The 19,335-nt window shown below is 40.6% G+C and overlaps 1 protein-coding gene across 10 annotated transcripts in view; it reads right to left on the reverse strand.

Moving 5' to 3' along the window:
• Positions 1 to 19,335, reverse strand: part of TNS1 (tensin 1) — a 461,144-nt gene that overhangs the window by 350,651 nt on the left and 91,158 nt on the right. The window contains exon 1 of one of the 10 annotated variants that reach the window (XM_087712530.1): positions 3,229 to 3,300. The exons of the other annotated variants lie outside the window; for them this stretch is intronic. Within the exon in view, the coding sequence (XP_087568656.1) occupies positions 3,229 to 3,261 (33 nt within the window). The 5' untranslated portion in view covers positions 3,262 to 3,300. Of the gene's footprint in view, positions 1 to 3,228; positions 3,301 to 19,335 lie in introns of those variants that run through there. 10 annotated transcript variants of the gene reach the window in all.

Genomic DNA, 19,335 nt, shown 5'->3' on the forward strand with positions numbered 1-19,335 from the left:
TCGTCCATATTTCATGTTTCAATTAGAAGATACTTTAAATTAAAAAAAATTAGGAGGAGGATCTTTGGTAGCAAGTCACATATCTAATTTTGAGAAATTATTGATTATACCTTTAGCTTATCTGTTAAATTCAGGTTTAAGGTCAAGCTATATTTAAGAACATTTCTTAATTTAAAAATTCAATCATGATAAACATTATTTCATACTATCTGATATTTTAAATGATCATCGATTTTTATCCTTTTATTATTTTTTTTAATTGAACACCTGGCCCAAATTTTGATTAGGAGTCTTAAAATAATTAACAGCCAGGAAAACAGCCCTACCAAGGAGCCCTTATTAAAATCCCTTTGATTATAAAGACATAGTACTAAATTAGAAAGGGATGCTTCTGCTCTTGAACTAGTATCTGATTATTAGATGGATTTCTTCTTTCTAACCCCACACTTCTCAGAAGGCTGCCACTGATTATTCTGCTGTTTTTGAAAATAAATAAAATTCCTGAGAACTGCCAGAACTGTCAGATTATAAAAAGCTGGAAGTGATCATGAGGAACTGGAATTCCTGGTCAGTACCCCATGTGGTTGAAACCTTTCCACCTTTCTACTTCTAAAGCATCTGGAAGTAACCATTATCTAAGAAAGGATGCTGACTACAGTGAACTCTCTGACCTAATCAGACTGTTCCCTTGCTCTTGTCCACAATGATAAATTACATCACTTCATGTAAATCATCCCAATTGTGTATGTATTCCCTCCTCCCCCTGGAACCAGGGTAAAGCCCCACATGTACACTGGAAGGTTTAAACTCCAAAGAGTTTCATTAGCCCATTAAGGGATCAGAAGGCAAGAAGTAGAAGGCTGTGTTATCTCCAGACACCCTGCGATCACAGTTTACAAAGCTATGTATTTATCATGATGTCTGATGTCAAGGGAGGGATCATAGATCTTGAACCTTGTAATTCCTTAATATGGGACTGTAACGGCAGACAAATGGCTTTGTCATTCTCTATACGCAAGGACATACATCAAAAACTATTCCCGTGAGTCCAAGGAAGTTTGAAATTTGTCTCTTCTTCAAACATAGCATCATGTTCTATACAGTAAAACAAGATTTCTCAACCTTACACCTTACACATATGTTGACTTAAGTTTTCAATTACACACTGACTATGGATTATGGGACATGAAGTCCTGCACTTTTGAAAGATGGTTGAAAAATACTTTCTTACAAAGCCTTCAAAGTACTTGGTTCTTTGCTTCAAGAGTTTGGGCTGTTCTCGAGAGCAGTGGCTTCAACCACAGAAACTGCTAGTCTGTAACTGTAAACAAGATAGAAATAAACTCCTTTGCAAAATTGCTCAACCCTCATATTTCAAGCATGCAGTGAATTCAAAATAAATGTCTAACTTGCCCCAAGACAAGTTACCGTGCCAAAGCATTCAGTAAATGATCACAAAAGGCCACGTTTACACAACACACTTAACTTAGTCACTGAATTAATCAGTGTTTTTGATTGACACAATACACATAAACATAAACTTCCCAAATGGACAAAATTTGCAGAAATAAAGCTAGCCGCAAAAATGCAGCCATTATTTTTTAACAGACCTACGTTTGTTGTATGAAGACAGCCATAATGTTACAAATGTTTATTTGTATCAGCTCTCTAAGAATGTACCCCTCTGTGGTCATTTCTAAAGGGAAAGATTAGCAGCCCACTACAGTAAGAAATACACCAAGATATTTAATCTCCATACTTAACATAAACATCAGTATGAAAAACTTAACACACCAATATCTCTTTGGAGTTAATCGACCTATATATTAAATGCTAAAAGTCTGAAAGTCTCTTGACTAATTCTGGACTTTCAATCAATTAGAAACCTCTTATCTAAGCACTATCCTCTCTCATTTTCCAAGACTATTTCCCATAATGAGTTGATTATTTATTATTGGGGGGGGGGGCATCTACTTAAATTCATTCTGTCATTTCCCACCCCCACCCCCACCCATCCCAGTTCGCCTTTGGGACCACCCAAAGTATCACTATGGAAACAAAGCGATGTCACAAACAGTGGGTTGTAACTGGGACCAAGCAGACAGGCTGAGCTCTGAAGAAGCAAAGTTCTCTTTTCATGCAAATGTATCCTCCGTTAGTTATATTTGATTCTCCCCCACCCGCACACAGCAACACACAAATCTTCCTTTATAATAATAAATGGATATCCAAGAGGAATTGCAGTTGTGTCTCCTATCAGCATTTGGTTAGCAGCGTTATCAATCAGGGTGCTGTACCAGGGACACACAAAATCCAGAATTCTTTTGCCATCTTCTACTCATTTTAAAGTTACATCCTAATGCTGCTGTTGTAATTTCCTCTCCCATAAAAGGCAATAGTTCTGTTCTGATAAGCTTAAGTAACAAGTCTCCTGTTTGTTCTCATGCAGAGGGGAACATGTTATAGATCACATTAACATCTCTACTCTGCTGGTTTATAACACCTGGCATTCCCCTTCAGATTCCCAACTGGACACCTTCCAGATGTTTTGGTACTGCCATTCTCCAAAAAATCCCAGCCCAATCCTCCACTGAAGCTCAGCCAGCATTCTTCATTCTTTCAAGCACCCCTTAAGACCAAGCCAACCTCTGCTTGCACCATCTGGCCTCCTAACATCACCCTTTCTTCTCCCCACTCCTCTCTGAATCTATCTATAGATCGCCCCCTTCCTTACCAACAAGTCCAGATAATGTGGAAGGAGGGGGAAGGGGATTTGGACCAATATAAAGAAACGTGTCCCTGACACGGAAACGAAGGGCAGAGTGAAGAGGGGGGAAGAAGGAGAACGTGCTTTTTAAGGCCCGATCTCTGGTCGCCAGCAGTTTTAGCAGCACGGCAAGCCGCAGAGAAAAAGAGAGAGCCGGACATCTGCTTCCCAGCAAGCATCAAAGGCTTTCCTCACAAACCCTGCATCCAGATGGAATCCCTTAACAGGGCTTTCCTTCCCCTTCCCTGTTTCTCTCTCTCTCCCTCTCTCCTCCCGCCCCGGGACGCCTTTCTTTCCAGCCAGCCTTGGGCAACGCTTGCGCGAGCGGAGGTTTCCAATCCCTCCATCCCGCGGACAACTCTTCTCCAACTCTCTCCTCGGCTACCCTCGGTTGCAAACCGAGATCCTTCTTCACCACCACCACCATCCCATCCCACTTCAGATTGGGCGCTCTTACGTACCCAAAGCATGCAGGATAGGCAAACCCAGGTCATCCTGTCATCCGATCGGCCGTGGAGAGGCTCAGGGAAACAGAGCATTACAGCACCGGCGGCTCACATCCTCCGGCTAAGCCAGGGCAGGAGGGGCAGGCACGGACGCGGAGAAGGCAGCTCATTCTCGCCCACCAGCGCTTTCCCTTCCTAGTATCGGCGCGGAGTTTTTATTTTAGGTCCCTCCCCCTCCTGCTTTCTTAGGGCAGCCTTCCTCACCTCTCCTAAGGAAGGGGAGAAGGGGGCGGGGCCTGGGACCAGAACACTTCTCTTTATGGGCACAAAACCCCTCCCCTCTTTCCCAACCCCTCCCGCCTGGCCAGCTGCAGAACTTTGCCGCGCTTTTATAACGTTGAATGGGTCCCGCTGCAAATCGCGGCGGCGGTGGCGGCGTCACCAGAGAAAGGGGAGCGCGGGGCAGAGCGTCGCGTCTGGATCTTGGGGGTGGGGTGGGGGTAGGGGGGAGGAAAGACCCAGGATCGGTTCGGCTACGTACTGCCAAAGAACACCCAAACGGCTTTGGGGAGATTTAGGTGGATTTGGGCCCCCTAAGCAACAGAAGGGTAAGGAAGCGTCTCTAGCGAAATCTAAGCGTTTGATCAGTCAAAAAATTTGAATTTGAATTTGAATTTGTTTATTTATAGGCCGCCCTTTTCCCTGAGGGGACTCAGGGCGGCTTACAATCACAAAGGGAAAGGAAGTGTGGGACAATAACAAAAAAGAAATGTGCACAAAGTAAAAATTAGATGATAAAACTCAACATTCACTCAGCATTCGGGGGGGGCAAAATCAGATTATTATGTCTTGAATATTGATTAAAAAATCAATATTCAAGACAACTGAAATTCTTTGGCTAGGATAAAAGGCTCTCTGGCTTACATTGCACCAAGCAAATTCTGATGTTAAACGTACAATACCGTAATGCTTTGTTTTATTTTATTTTTTATCAATAATAGAGTTTATGTCCCGAATGGACACGGGAGTTTCATTGCAAACGAGAGTGTTCTAGTCCGAAAAGATCAAAGTCCACGAGGGACATAAGAAGAAGAGGCTGATCCTTTTCTTTTTAAAGGAGGAGATACGGTACTGCTGGGTTTTTGTTTTTTTTTAAAAAAAACTTTTAAGTATGGCTGCCGGCACAATTATTGCAATCTAAGTCCCCCCCCCCCCCTCCGCGTCTCGGAAGGTTTTTGCTTTTAAAAAATAGTAGTAGTAGAAATTTTGGATACACTTCTATTTTAAGAGCAAGACGGTAGACGTTTCTTACTATCTTTATCTAAAGGAAAGGGATGGAGAAAATAGAACATGGTTTATTAAAAGAGAAATAGGAGATCCCATATAATATTCATTGGGGAGATCTGTCCTCTGATTAATACTAGATCTTGCTTGTGACTTTCTGCTTTCACAGAAAGTTCAAATACCCGCACAATCTCATTATTGCCAAGTGAGACACATAGACTATCTGAGACTGGGATTTCCATCGGGGCATGTTCACAAGCTACTGGCTGCCCCCCCCCCCCCCAAAAAAAAAGCATATTAACAAAGAGAAAGAAAGCACTCAAAACAATATCATACAATACAATGGACTGTATACACCCATAATTAAAATAAAACAAGTAGTAATTGAGCAATTGCCAGGGTTGGAGAGAGTAAGTAGGCTCAAACATGGAGATGAAGGGACAACCTAATTCCAGAGTTGAAGAACCTGGAAGGGACCTGGTAAGTCTGCAATCAGGAGATTGATCCTGGAAGAAGGAACAGAAGGACTTGCTCAGAGGAACATAAAAATCAACCACGTCTACAGGGAGACATAAGCATCAACACTTTGGGGGGGGGTGGTGTGATTGGATGTTGTGAGCAGAGGACTCTAAAGACAAGCCCCCTTGTTTAAAACAGAGTCTCACAATGACGTAAGATATGAGCATGGTATAAAAGCTCCAGAAGAGTGAAAACAGCATTATTATAAACTGTTCTGGATTAAGATCAGGGAATGGAAAGAGACATCAGGAACACTTTCCAGGGAATAACTGAAGTAATCTTAAGGAAAAATCCTGCTCGGAATCATGTTCAGACTGATCTACCATCAGCATCCCCACCTACCCTTAGAGAAACACTGCACACCTGGGATTCAAAAAAGCATCTTGATCTCAGCTACCGTTGACCTCAGGGCCATAGCAGGATTGATATGACGTGGCCATGTGTACATTCCAAAAGTGGGTGGAGCCTTTTTTTAAACTTAATTTGTATTTTATTTTTTATATATTTCATACTCCTTTATTAATATTTGGGAGGGTTGTAATTGCAAACTTTCAAAAGAAGCTGTAACTTTTTTCTTCATCAGTAGAGGGTGTTGCAATATTGGATGTTCATAGCCATTTATCCTGATGAAAAGGACTGCATTTTTTGTTTGGTTGGATGGTTTTGGAACAAACAATCCATCAGAAAGGGGGTTAAAAAATGTAGCCTTTTTCATTAGTAGAAGAGAATATGAAACAGAATCCCAGTGTCCTGGCTTTCTCTGCTAAAAATAATTGCTGCAGGTTCTTTTCTTTTGGAAGGAACAGGGAAGCTGCAGCTTCTCAAGAGGTTGGGGGAGAGAATGAGCAGAGAAGGCAGTGAAGAAGGTGGAACAGACCAGGCCGGTAGGATGGGAAAACTTCCAGCTTGTGTGTGTGACGGGGAGTATCACTGGGAAGAATTGGACAGAGATTGAGGATGGTAAGGAAAAGTTGCAGAAGAATGAACTTTCAAGGAAGAGTTGGGAGAAAGGAAGGGTTTGGAATGGCAAACAAAGGGGAAAGGTGGACTGTTTGCACATTTTCTAGGTTACAGATTGTAGTTACAAGGCAAGCATCAGTCCCAGCATCTCTCCTGTTTGGGTTTAAGAATCAAACCTGACGTTAAGGACATCTATCCATAATTCCTTGTGATGTTGAAGGAAAAACATAATCACATAACTGTAAGCAGAAACTAGAGACATCAAAACTTTCTCAGGGCTTCACTTCTCCAGTGAAATAAACCAGGAACAAAATTAAACACAGGATGGGGGAATAAAGCAGTGGAAATGCTTGGAAGGGGTGACGGAGATTGTAAGAGGGATATTAATGGGCTTTAGCTTCTCCAAAGGGCTACTCAGTGTGCAACAAGGTGTCTTGTGTAACCCATTAACAAAAATATGCTTTACCACACCTCTCACTCCTCAACTAATTGGTGGCTTACCCAGAAGGGGTCCCGTGTTCAATTACATGAAAGAGAGGAGAATGAACAAAATGTGCCCCTGGAGGTTTCCAAAGCAATCAGCACAATTTTCAGAAAAAGTACCATAACTCCTTTTTGATAACAACTTCAAGCAACAGCATGAGGCTCAAAGAAGAATGTGACTTTTCAGCTTTGGAGAGCTTGCGTCCATACAAAGAAGGGCAAGTAATAGGAGGGCAGGGGAAATAAGCTAAGCAGCGTTTTTAGTGGGCAAAGCAACAGCAGCATTGAATTCAGTGCATGGGTCTTCTGTGTACTACTGGTGTAACACTGGGTTACTTTTTGCCAGCTTCATACTGCTAGATTTCGACCAACTGAGAACAGCTTGGTTCTGAAACTCTGTCCTGAACAGCCAGGCTGGCATTTGGTTCCTATTATTTTTCACCAGCCCGGTTCACATTCACTTTCCAAATTAGACAAGCCTGAGGAACCCAGCAGGGGGTGGACCAATCACTGGTTGCTTGGAAAGAAAGAAAAAAGTAAACGGCAGAGAAATGAACCGTCATCATATTTTGGATTTTTTCCCAAAGCATAGAGGGGGATCAAAATATATTATCCTTATTCTGCTGAAAATAAAGGCTTGCATGCATTGGCTGATGCGCTGTGAAGTGGGATGTTTTAGCAACAATATAGGCTTGTACTACTCCACCTAAAAGGCCTAAAACCACCTTCTCCAGATGGGTTGGAGTACAGACATGTTGCTTTGGGTGATGGGAGTTATAGTATAAAGGTCAATATGTTAGGGAAGAAAGCATCGCTCAGCATTAATGTATATGACTGAGCACAAGGAGATTCCATCTGTTCAATTATACAAATTAATAAACATAGTCTTGGAAATTCGTTTACAGATATTACTAACCCATTTGTCCTTAAATCACCTAAATTTGTGACACAGAAACTCAAACTAAAAGAAAAAATCATCTTCCCTTTCCTTGGTAACCTAGGGGGGATATTCTGAGTCCTCAAGGATACAATTAGCTGGACAGAACAGAATAAACCTGCACAGGAAATAATCTGTAATTGGAGTATAGGCTTAGCACTTTCTCAATAGGCGTGGTCCTCTTCTGAAGTGGTACCAAAGGAGTTTCTGGTTAAATCATACTGCCCTCTGGGCAGCATAAAATTAACCCAGATCTGCCATCCCCTACAGAAGAGGGAGGGGAGGAAAACCAAACATAATACTTAAAAATGTTTACCAAGCGAGAGCTAAGTTGCTCTCTAATGATTTCCAGGACTATTCACAGCTATAGGCAATATTAATATACTGTGTAGAAAATAATCCAGACAACCGTAACTTATCATATTAGGATAAAGTTCAGTCCATAGTTTTAAGGATTTTTTCTCTAAGAATATGCCAGCCTAAGTTGTACTTAAATTAATAAGTTGCTGTAAATCAAAATTAAAGCTATAGAATTTATCGATCCCTGTTTATATACTGCTAAATCAATAACAACTCCCAGTGGCATACAGCAATAAAGATATTGATGAACCATATAAATGCAAAACAACCTTTCCCCTCTCCCCAAAGAACCCAACATCAATTATAAAAATAGTCTCTAAGAGGAATAATAAGTGCAAAGGAGTTGGGGACTGGACAAATTTGCCACTCTCACCGTCAACAAGGGGAAAATAATGAAAACTGAAGGATTCAAAATGCACTATGGAGATAATGAATAAATGAAGATGATCACTACAAATATCTGGGCATCCTTCAACCTGACAGTATAACAATACTGAAGTCAATAAGAAGGTTAGAAAAGATCATCAGGAAGGTGAAGATTTTAAAGTCCAAACTAAGAGAAAATACCCTCAAGGTAATTAACAGCTAGGCTGTTCCCGTCATTAGATAGATGTTGACAGACTCTATTTACCAAGGAAAATAGGTGGGCGTGGAATATTGTAAGCATACTGGATAGTGGAAGAAATAAAAGGGGAGGAATATGTGAAGGATAGTTAAGAAGATGCACTGAAGCTAATATACCATGAAGCCTTACTGCGTACTGGAAAAACCAAACTGGCCTACAAGAAAGACCACATGAATAGAAAAGAAACATGGCAAGGCAAAGTATTACACGGCCAATACCAGTGGTGGGTTGCAGGTGGTATGCCCCCGGAACGGGCGTACCGGTGCATGCTGGGAGCACTGGGTGCCGTTCCGGTAGGGTGCTCCAGAGAGCCCAGCCACCCTCCTTAGCTGTATTTGAGCTCTTTGGCGCTTCTGTGCATGTACACAGAGGGTATGGTGCCTGCACGATGCTCCGCCGAGCAGTTGGAGAATTGCAGAGGCATCGCGGAGCGTCAGAGGAGATGAGGACACAGGCACACGCTGTGCGCGTGCTGTGCACATTCATGTGGTGGACACTGGGCCCTGTTGCACTATACCAGTTGCAACAGGATCCGGAACCCACCACTGGCCAGTACACACACACAGAAAAAAAAGTGAAAGCAGATAACAACAAGAACTGACAATGGCTAAGAGCAGAAAAGTTGAAACAAGAGACGGAACAGCTAATTATGGCTGTACATGACCCAAGCCTTAAGAACAAATGCATACTAAACCAGAATTGAGAAGACAGCAACAGACAGAAAATGCTGTCTCTGCAAAGAAGCGGAAGAAACAGTGGATCCCTGAGTTAGTTGCTGCAAGAAAATTGCACAGTGACCACAAAAAACAGAATGACATAGTAGCAGGGGTGGGTTCCTGCCAGTTCTAACCTCTTCTATAGAAGAGGTTCCACAAATCTACTGTGCCATTTAGAACCGGTTCCAGCTCCCTTCCCCGCCCGTCCGCACCACGCTTGCCCCGCCTGCCGCTCACTGATTGGCTGGCTCACTAATCGCCCAACCCGCTTCCAAGAGTCCTATCTAAATCTTAAAGTCTTAAAGCTGTCAAGTTTGAACACCCATGGGGGGGGGTTTCTAAAGGATTAGGGGTGCAAGGGTCTTGTAACTTGACAGTTTTAAGACTTGCGTGCTTTAAATGCCAGAGTTTCTGAGCCAACATTTTGATTGCTAAGCAAGAGCATTGTTAAGTGAGTTTCACCACATTTTACAAGTAGGCCACGCCCACCCAGTCACATGACTGCAAAGCCACTCCCACTCAGTTACATGGCTGGCAAGCCACTCCCACAAAGCAGGCCACACCTACAGAAGAGGTTTTAAAAAATTTTGAAACCCACCTCTGCATAATAGCAACTATGATGTATTGGAATATCTGCAAAAAATATCAGTTGCCTGGAAGCAAGAACTGGTGGGACCAGAAAATAGACAAAATAATAGAAATTAAAACACTAAAGCACTCTGGGATTTTAGAATTCAAATAGACAAGCACCAGCCACATGACCCCCCAGATATAACAACTGTCAGTAAGAAAAACAAAAAAGTTTGGACAGTGGACAGCTGGCCATGGCAGTACTTGGAGATAGCAGAAGTGAAAAGAAACAACTGAAAAAAATTACAAAATATAAATAACCTGCAAATAGAAATAGGACGACTGTGGGGAAAGAAAGTAAAGGTAGTACCAATAGTAATAGGTGCCTTGAGTGCAAACCCAAAACATCTGGACCATCATGTGAACCCATCAACACTGACAAAATCACCAGTTAATTGTAAAAGGCAGCTTTATTCAGAACAGCTTACATCCCACCATCTTACCTTTAACACCATCAAAAAAAAACTACACCTCCCTATCTCAGGCCCTTGGAAAGAACTCAATAGGTGGATAAAAATGTCAAATCCAGTTTAAACATGATTGTGAAATCCCCATTTCCTCCCAATCAGCTGGGACTCGGGAGGCAGAGAACAGATGGGGGTGGGGCCAGTCAGAGGTGGTGTTTACCGGTTCTCTAAACTACTCAAAAATTCTGCTGCTGGTTCTCCAGAACTGGTCAGAACCTGCTGAATACCACCTCTGAATGAGTGACATGAAACACCACCATCCAAGATGAGTGCACAGGGTGGGTTAGTTCTATCTAGTGTTGTCACAAATGCTTCTCCCCCACTGCATGACCAGCATCAAGTACTCTAGTCCACAGCTTATTCCCTAAGCAGGCTGAGTTACACTCTTCCCCAATTTTGCTACCAGTAGTACATTTGCAGGTGAGAAAGAGGAATCAACACATCAAGTCCAGTATGGAAATTGTTGCAGATTCCTATTGAAAAAAGAAAAGACTAGGGCATCTTTTGGGAATTCTGCCACCCGGTACAAACAAATCTATCCGTTAATTACATAGATTTATTCTATTGCTGAGTACAGGTCAAAGGATGAATAGGCAAAGGGAAGCAAGAATTGAAAATGAAAGGGACATATATTTAGTATTCTACCCCATGCCTATCCTATCAATGTTCCTTAAACCATTCTGAAAATTAAAGCCAGTAAAACAAGATTAAATATTTTGCATTTTGCATTCAAGGGACTTTTTACTGCCAAGTTTGAAGGCTAGATGATAAGTTTCCATCTTTCTCATTCAGCTCTGCATATAGGTTCTGATTATAATTGATTTGCAGCTGACATTTTGGCAAGTGTATCCTGATAATTAGCTTGCAGGAGAGTGCTCATCTTCTATAGTGCTGCAGCAGACCTCAAGAAAAAGGCATTTAACTATGTACATCCTAACAGCCACTAATATCTCCCATCAGGCAGGTCAGAGATTCTGCCTTCTACTGAACCTTAGAAGCCATAACTATGTTATTTGCTTATATTCTGGAACAGGGAATAACCAAAAGTTGGATTGTTGGACATACAGTCTGCAATTCAGAATATATACCCAACATCTTAAGGAAAATACAGACATATATTACAAATATTCTCAGCAAACCAGTTGCCCAAGATGTCATTCCTTTTCAACAGTTTTCCAAGAATGTTAACTTTCACAGAGTTATCCTTCTTTGGATCCAAGGAGATCTCTGAAGAAATCTCTGTTAGAGATATTACTCTCAGTGATTTCAGTATTTGAAGGCTCTCTCAGAGAGGCATCTCAACTCTATTCCATGACTTCCAAAAACAGGGGTTCCATATGCACTTTGCCATAGAGACTATTATAACACTGCAGCCATAGTTGTAAGAGGCACTGACCCACAAAGAAGCAGCGACGTTGTAGCTTAGCAGGTTCTGAAATCCCGCATCCCTGATCAGTCTGTTGTGTCTCCCAGAAAATGAATTAAATTGTACCAACTCTGGTTATTAGCCACACGGAAACCTTACTGCTATTTGATAGTTAATGTATTAAAAAGATTCAGACAGTGAAGTTTGCTTCCCAAATTTAACTTTTAATTGTATCCTAGCCCGACAAGCCAAAATATATGAAGAGTCCATTGTCCTTAAAGTGGGGCAAATTCAGAAAATGTCTACAATTAGTTGTCCTTCATAACCAGCAAAAAGACATTAATATGATTCTTGACAGATTTAGAGTTTTCTCCTCCCCCCCCACCTCCCCTTAACTAATCCTCCCCCCCCCAGGCCCTATCAGTTTACAGCTGTGCTATCAAAGAGCCAACTCATTAAAGCCCTTTATCACCTCGTAAGTGTTTTTACTACTGTTTCGCCTCCTCTTTAAAAACTTTACAAAGTGTTAGATGTACCCAAGTCTCCATAGCCCAGCTGACTTCATTGCCTAGTGAGATAGGTTTCAACCTCCTGGAAAGGCTACAGGAGAAAGTTTGAGACACTTTCTTTGAGAAACAAGGGGACTTTTTTTTTTTTGGCCTGACACTGACACACAAACTATCCAACATTTATTTGTTGCACTACCTTGTGTCATATGTTCAGTTTATAGCTAAGGCATGACTTTTTAATTCAGAGATTTTCAATTCAGTTTCATAATCCTATGCTAAGGAGGAACAATCTGTGGCCTGCAAGAGGGGCCTAACCTCATCCAACCTCAGCATCCCCTAAGATCATATCATCGTAATTTCATTGCAAAATAGGATCTGGAAATGATACCAGAATCTGGATTTTGTGATTCTGGAAATTCATTGCCTCTCCCACAATGTTGGGATCTATTTTATTGTTGTGACAGTCTATTTTGAAAACACTTTGTTACTATTTGTTCATATATAATACTAAAGATGAACTGTACAATTTGGGCTCCTTTTTTGTTGTTGTGGTCTACAATACCATAGGACAGAGGTGTAAGAGGCACACCCCAGGACCATATCTTTTTGTGGCCTCCAAAGTACAGCATGGGGCAACATTTATTTCTCTTTTTGTTCTGGGGATGTTGAGCGGAAATAGCCTTGCATATTCTGAAGCATTTTACCTCAGAAAACCTTTGGCATCTTACAAAATGGATCTTCTGCTCCCATTCACCTTGAGAGCAGCAGAGCTTCAGCATGCTGCTTTAAATCTATTATGGTCCTCCTTGTGTACTCTGGTGTAGGACAATGGCAGCAGCCATTTTGTGATTGGATAATACTGTTTTGTTTTTAACCAGCAGCTGATGCTTATAGTGCCAAGTCAACATAACAATATCCAGAGAAGGGGAGGGGGAAATCCCTGGATTTTCTGTCCAATTCATTTTTCCACCTCCACGAGTAATTGCATGCCATTATTGTGTGCGTGTTTTCCCCCCATGTCATCACTCTGCTTAACAACTGATTCCCACATTGTCTTGTGCCCTGCGATGTCAAACCACTCAGTAGAGCTGTATTACTATTATCCTTCTTATTTTTCCTATTACCTATTTCCTTAGCTTCTTATGACTATAAATTTGTTGTTTATATCTTATGATTAATGTTGATTGCTTATTTAGTATCCTACGACTATTGTATCTTATAATTTATGATGATTGTATTTTATGATTATGATCATTTGTTGCTTGTTTGTACACTGAGAGCTTATGCACCAGAGACAAACTCCTTGTATCCAATCATATTTGTCCAATAAAGAATTGTAATCACAAAAATGATGTATATGATGAGTTTCTACTACAACTTTTGGCCTGCAAAATAAAGTTCTTCTTTTATGTCCCCAAAGGAAATCAGACTAAGGTCTACAACTCTTAAGATATTCACTGATATAAAATATATGTGAGATTAGGACATCTCAGATGGCAAACTCAACAATGCATTAGTTTATAGATGCTTCAAAATGAAATTCCCCTCTGATGGAGATGAATGTCCCTTGAGATGCCTTTCCAAATCTCAAAATAAGACAATTTGACCAGAATTTGTATAATATTTGATATTTGGATGAAAAAAATAGTTGAAAGCTGTTGTTTCTGCCTTGGGGTCAAACTAAAAGGGTATAAATGGCATAAGTGACTGAATCTCCCATGTATTTTATGTGTTCATGTAAAATTCCATTTGAGAATGACTTCATACCCAGTGCAATTATTGAAACATGCATTTGGCCAGTTCAGGAAGGACTACCAAGGTCAACAAAATGGTAGTGTCAGCAATACTTTTGTTCCTCTATTCTAATCGCTTACTTGTTTTCAAAATATCATTTAATTCTCTCCACTACACAGCATATTTGCCAAAAAGGGTGTGGGGGGAAAGTAGCCAAAAGACCATCACTCTGTCCCACCAGAGTCGTGGTCTAAGAAGAGAGACTGATCTTTATACCTTTGTGCATCAGACACGAAACTCCTCCAACCTGTTTTTTTGCTCCAAAACTCCCACAGTCAGAGATTGTAGCAAAAGGACCAATGGTCTTAAAACTGGTTGCTTGAAGTTTGGCAATTGAACTTGTCAATCAGCCCCAGTAACAGAAGAAGTGATAGATCCTCTAAGACAGTGTTTCTCAACCTTAGCAACTTGAAGTTGTCTGGACTTCAACTCCCAGAATTCCCCAGCCAGCATTCGCTGGCTGGGGAAGTCCGGACATCTTCAAGTTGCCAAGGTTGAGAAACACTGCTCTAAGAGTACAAGTGAAGTGTTTGGCTAACTGCATGTAAGCCTTTCCAGCTTGGGGAGATGGGAAAAATTCTGCAAATTCTGGATGGATGGAGAAGAAGGATCCTACCTCATTCAGAGTTGGGGAGAGAGTAAGAGAGGAGGGAGAGGGGGAGAGAGAGTGCCATGCTGTTGTGGCAGTAAGCAGTTGCTTTCTTGGGGTACCCACATGCAGCTAGAATTTCTGGACTTAAAATTAACACTTGGAGAATGAGAAAAATCAAGAAACGTGGCCAAAGAGATAGTCCTAAAATGGTGCTTCTGTTTTGGAATTTTTTTCACAGGGCTGCAGTCTGATGTTATATTTTTTTATATATTTATTTTTGTTTTTATTTACTTGTTTGTTTGGGTGGGTTAACTTTTTTTTAGTTGAACTTATTTGGAGGTGGGAATAATTTAACACTGGTTTATTGGTGCTATGGGGGTGGGTTTTTTTTGTTTTTTTTTTGCCTTTTAAAAAATGAAGTGCATCAGTGTGAACTTATTGATGGTTCTTTTTTAAACGGTTTTGTTTTACCCAAGATACACAACCTGAACCCCTTGAAGATGTCTAGGATAAAGGCAGAATAAATAACTGTAAAACAACAAAGAAGTCATTTCCCCCTCTTCCCATACCAATTTTCCTTTGGAGAGAAGACATCAGAGAGAAGATGATAACTGAATGAAAATTTGAGACCTGTTTTGCTCGACACCCAAATGGCCCTCCATATAAAATTACAAGCCAAACAGATCGAGAGTCCTAATGAAGATTTCAAATCAGAGACTTCATTACACTCAGGGCATCAAAAGGAGCGCCTCCGGCCAACAAGACCCCCTTGCTGAGTTCAGCAGCAATCAGGGCCTCTCATCCATCAGCACTGGCTCACTAATTACCTTTAAGACCAGCCCAGGTGTCTCTTGCAAGGCCCAAGGAGACAGCTAGACCACTTCACAGTCCCCCCTTCAGCTCTATAAATCTTAGCCACAACCCATTCACTAACATAATGGATCTAGGCTGCCCTCCAGGGTCAAGCTGGATGGGGGGTAGAGACCCAGTTCATTAGCATGATTTAAAGAATCATTATGAGGTGTAATGGAAGGAAGGGCAGATTAGCCATCATTGCATTCCCACACAAACAGGAATGACTCCAGCCACTTAGCAACCAAGAAGAGTTGGGCAATCTGATTCTCCCTTGCCCTTTTCACCCATGACTGTCAAATCCCTTTACCCAAACTCAGACTGACTTTGCATGTCCCAAACTGTTGCCAGACATCCAATGCAACATAAAGTAGGATGTGAAACGAGATCTTAGTTACTTATTTAATCAATTATATTGCCACCCATCTGACATAGGAGACGCTTGCCTAACATAAACATAGATAAATAAAATACATGCCGTACAAAAAAAAATCCCAAAGTACACAGCAGTCAGAATCATAAAACAACCATTAATGTAGCCAGATGAGATCTTAAACTGATGTAATCCCCCCTTCTCCGACACCTCAATGATCCGACTCAATCCAAAGCACGATACATGATGCAGTTAGTTTAGGAGAGCAGAGTAGTTAATACAGGTAGTCCTTGACTTATGACCACAATTGAGCCCAAAGTTTTTGTTGCTAAGGGAGACATTTGTTAAATAAATTTTGTCCGTTTTACAACCTTTCTTGCCACAGTTGTTAAGTGAATCACTGCAGTTGTTAAGTTGGCAACATGGTTCTTAAGTGAATCTGGCTTCCCCATTGCTTTTGCTTGTCAGAAGGATGATCAATGACCCCGGGACACTACAGCCGTCATAAATATCAGTCAATTGCCAAATGTCTGAATTTTGATCATGTGAAAATGGGGATGCCCAAACACATAAATGGGAAAACTGATAATAGATCACTTTTTTCAGTGACATTGTAACTTCAAATGGTCACTAAACAAACTGTTGTAAGTCAAGGATTATCTGTATATAGTTATCATTACAGCAAGTCTCCTGATTTTGCAACTACAGGAATCTTTGAAAAGTGTCTTTTAACACATTCCGAAAGGAAAACTGAACTTCCTATACCTTCTATTAACCCAGCAATTATTGTTTCAGGCCATTCTTAATAGCATAAAAATATTATAAGGATTAAGATTGTGTTTCCTAATTTTATGTTTTCCAGATGCATTGGGACTATAGGTCCCAGAATTCCCAGGCAGTTGCAGTTCCCACATACCTGGATGTTTCTGGTTGGGAAGCGTTGATTTAAACTTAGGAGAAGCCAAACAATAAGTCTTCTCTTCTCTGTGTGATGGAAACTAACATTCTACTCTACTAATTATGCAAATTTAATTTGAATGTATTTAATTAGCCTACATTATTTTCCCTCTCCAGAACTAAAAGAAGATTCATGGCTAACATCAGCTCACATCTCCTTGGTAATATGTAGTATAAAGAAGCTATGATAATGACATCTAGATGTGGTCTTTCTTTTCTCATTGATTAAGCCTTTCTGGTTTAATTTGCAAGAACTTTAAGCAAGTATTTGTTTTTGCAGCTGGCACATTAGTCTGCTACATTTTTTTTCAATTTCATCTTTTCCTTCTATCTAATACATATTTAGTGTATGAATATGGTCATTGCTTTACATCATAACAGTCTGCTACATTTTTTTTTCAATTTCATCTTTTCCTTCTATCTAATACATATTTAGTGTATGAATATGGTTATTGCTTTACATCATAACAGGAATCCTGGTATGATCCTTGCCATCTAAACCCACAGAGGCTCCCTTATACCTAAATATTTTGGTCACCATGCTACAAAAAAAGATGTTGAGACTTTGGAAAAAGCTCAAAGAAGAGCAACTAAGATGATCAAAGGCCTGGAGACTAAACCATATGAAGAACGGCTGCAGGATTTGGGTTTGGATAGTCGAAAGAAAAGAAGAATTAGGGGTGACATGATAGCAGTATTCCAGTATTTGAGGGGCCTGCCACAAAGAAGAGGGCGTCAAATTATTCTTCAAAGCACCAGAGGACAAGAAACAATGGTTGGAAACTAAGCAAAAAAAAAAGCAACCTGGAATTAAGGAGAAACTTCCTAACAGTGAGCACAATTAACCAGTGGAACAGCTTGTCTCCAGAAATCGTGGGTTTACTAAGTGTTTTTAAGAAGAGCCTATATAGTCATTTATCTGAAGTGATGTAGGTTTTCCTGCTTCAGCAGGGGGCTAGACTAGAAGACCTCCAAGGTCCCTTCCAGCTCATTCTATTCTATTCTATTCTATATTTGAAAATCAGAAAGAGAAGTATGTTAGAATACAAAATTCAAGGAGCTATTTGGAAAGTAGGGGTATCATCCACATCCTTCATAACATAAGTGTGACTACTTGGAAATGCTAGAACAGGAGATATTTTGAATATAAATTACAGGTAGTATTCCATTTATGACCACAACTGAATCTAAAACATCAGTTACTAAGTGAGACATTTGTTAAGTGAATTTTGCTCGATTTTAAGACTTCTCTTGCCACAACTGTTAAGTGAATCACTGCAGTTGTTAAATTAGCAACACGGTTGTTAAGTGAGTCTGGTTTACGCACTGACTTTGTGTGTCAGAAGATCACAAAGGATGATCATGGAACACCCACACAAACACTGCAAATGTCATAAATATGAATTTATCTGAATTTGGATCACGCAATCATAGAAATGCTGTGACGGTCGCTAAGTGTGAAAAAACACTCATAAATCACTTTTTCAGTGTCGTAACTTTGAACTGTCACAAAATGAACTGCTGTAAGTCGAAGACTACCCATATTTATCCAACAACAATAAATTTGCAATGTAAGACAGCGACTGACCTAAGTCACCCAGTAAGCTTCTATGGCTGGTCGTACTAAGGATCTTCCCATTCTTAAATATGAACCCTTATCCTTAGAAGGGCTTTCCCAATAAAGATTCTAAATTATTCAGCAAAAGAAAAAGAGAAATCAGGATTCCGCCTAAATTTAACCATTGGGGCTAAAAGGGATAGCATACAGATCTGCTTCTCAAAGGACCAGTCTTGGCCCGGTTTCCAAATTGCTTTAAAAAAAAAAGAACTCTTCAGCCTTCATAGCATCCAAGACAGCGTGTATTATTTTGCTGAATACTTTTGTCCCTTCTTCCCTTCCTATGACCGGATTGGCACAGCATGTTAAGCCATGGGTAGGGTTAATAAGCCAAAATGACTGGGGGAAAGGAATGTAGGTCTTGTGATCTTTCCTTTAGCGTCTTCCCTCTTCTCTCCCTGTTTCTTTCATCTTTTTCTTTCCCTCTGTCTAGCAAAGATCTTTTCACAGAGAAAAGAAAAGAATACCGTAGCGGATGCTCCTCCTAAAGTTATTCAACCAAAGACATTCTGCAACTATTTCTATTTTTCTTCCTTTATTATTGTTAGTATTTTTACTGGAAAGAGATGGTGGTAGAAGGGTTAGGAAGTTAAATGATGATGGTGCCTGATTCCTGTAAAACTCAACAGAGTTTGTATAGTGGCTGAGATGCTGGACTGGTCCTGGGGAGGTTTTATTTATTTGTTTATCAAATTTAGAGAGTGCCCATCTCTGTGCGGTGTACAATTAAAAACATATAACCATAAAAACCATATAAGTACCAATAGGAGGCAATTAAAACCGGAGTAGGATAATTAAAGTTAATAAGGTGGAGGGAAGGCCTTTAAGGCACTTCCAAGGTTGCAGACTGCTCTGTGAGCACCAAGCAAACCAGCAGAACCAGGTTTTCAGAAACAATAGTCCTCGACTTACAACAGTTCATTTAGTGACCGTTCAAAGTTATGACATCACTGAAAAAAATGCCATGACTGTTTTTCACACTTACGACAGTTGTAGCATCCCACATGGTCACGTGATTTACATTCGAATACTTGACAACTGACTCACAGTTATGACGGTCGTAGTGTCCCGGAGTCATGG

Source organism: Thamnophis sirtalis, unplaced genomic scaffold, assembly GCF_051295495.1.
Source record: "Thamnophis sirtalis isolate CommonGarterSnake01/CBP01778 unplaced genomic scaffold, rThaSir2_p1.2 scaffold_1, whole genome shotgun sequence".
NCBI lineage: Eukaryota > Metazoa > Chordata > Lepidosauria > Squamata > Natricidae > Thamnophis > Thamnophis sirtalis.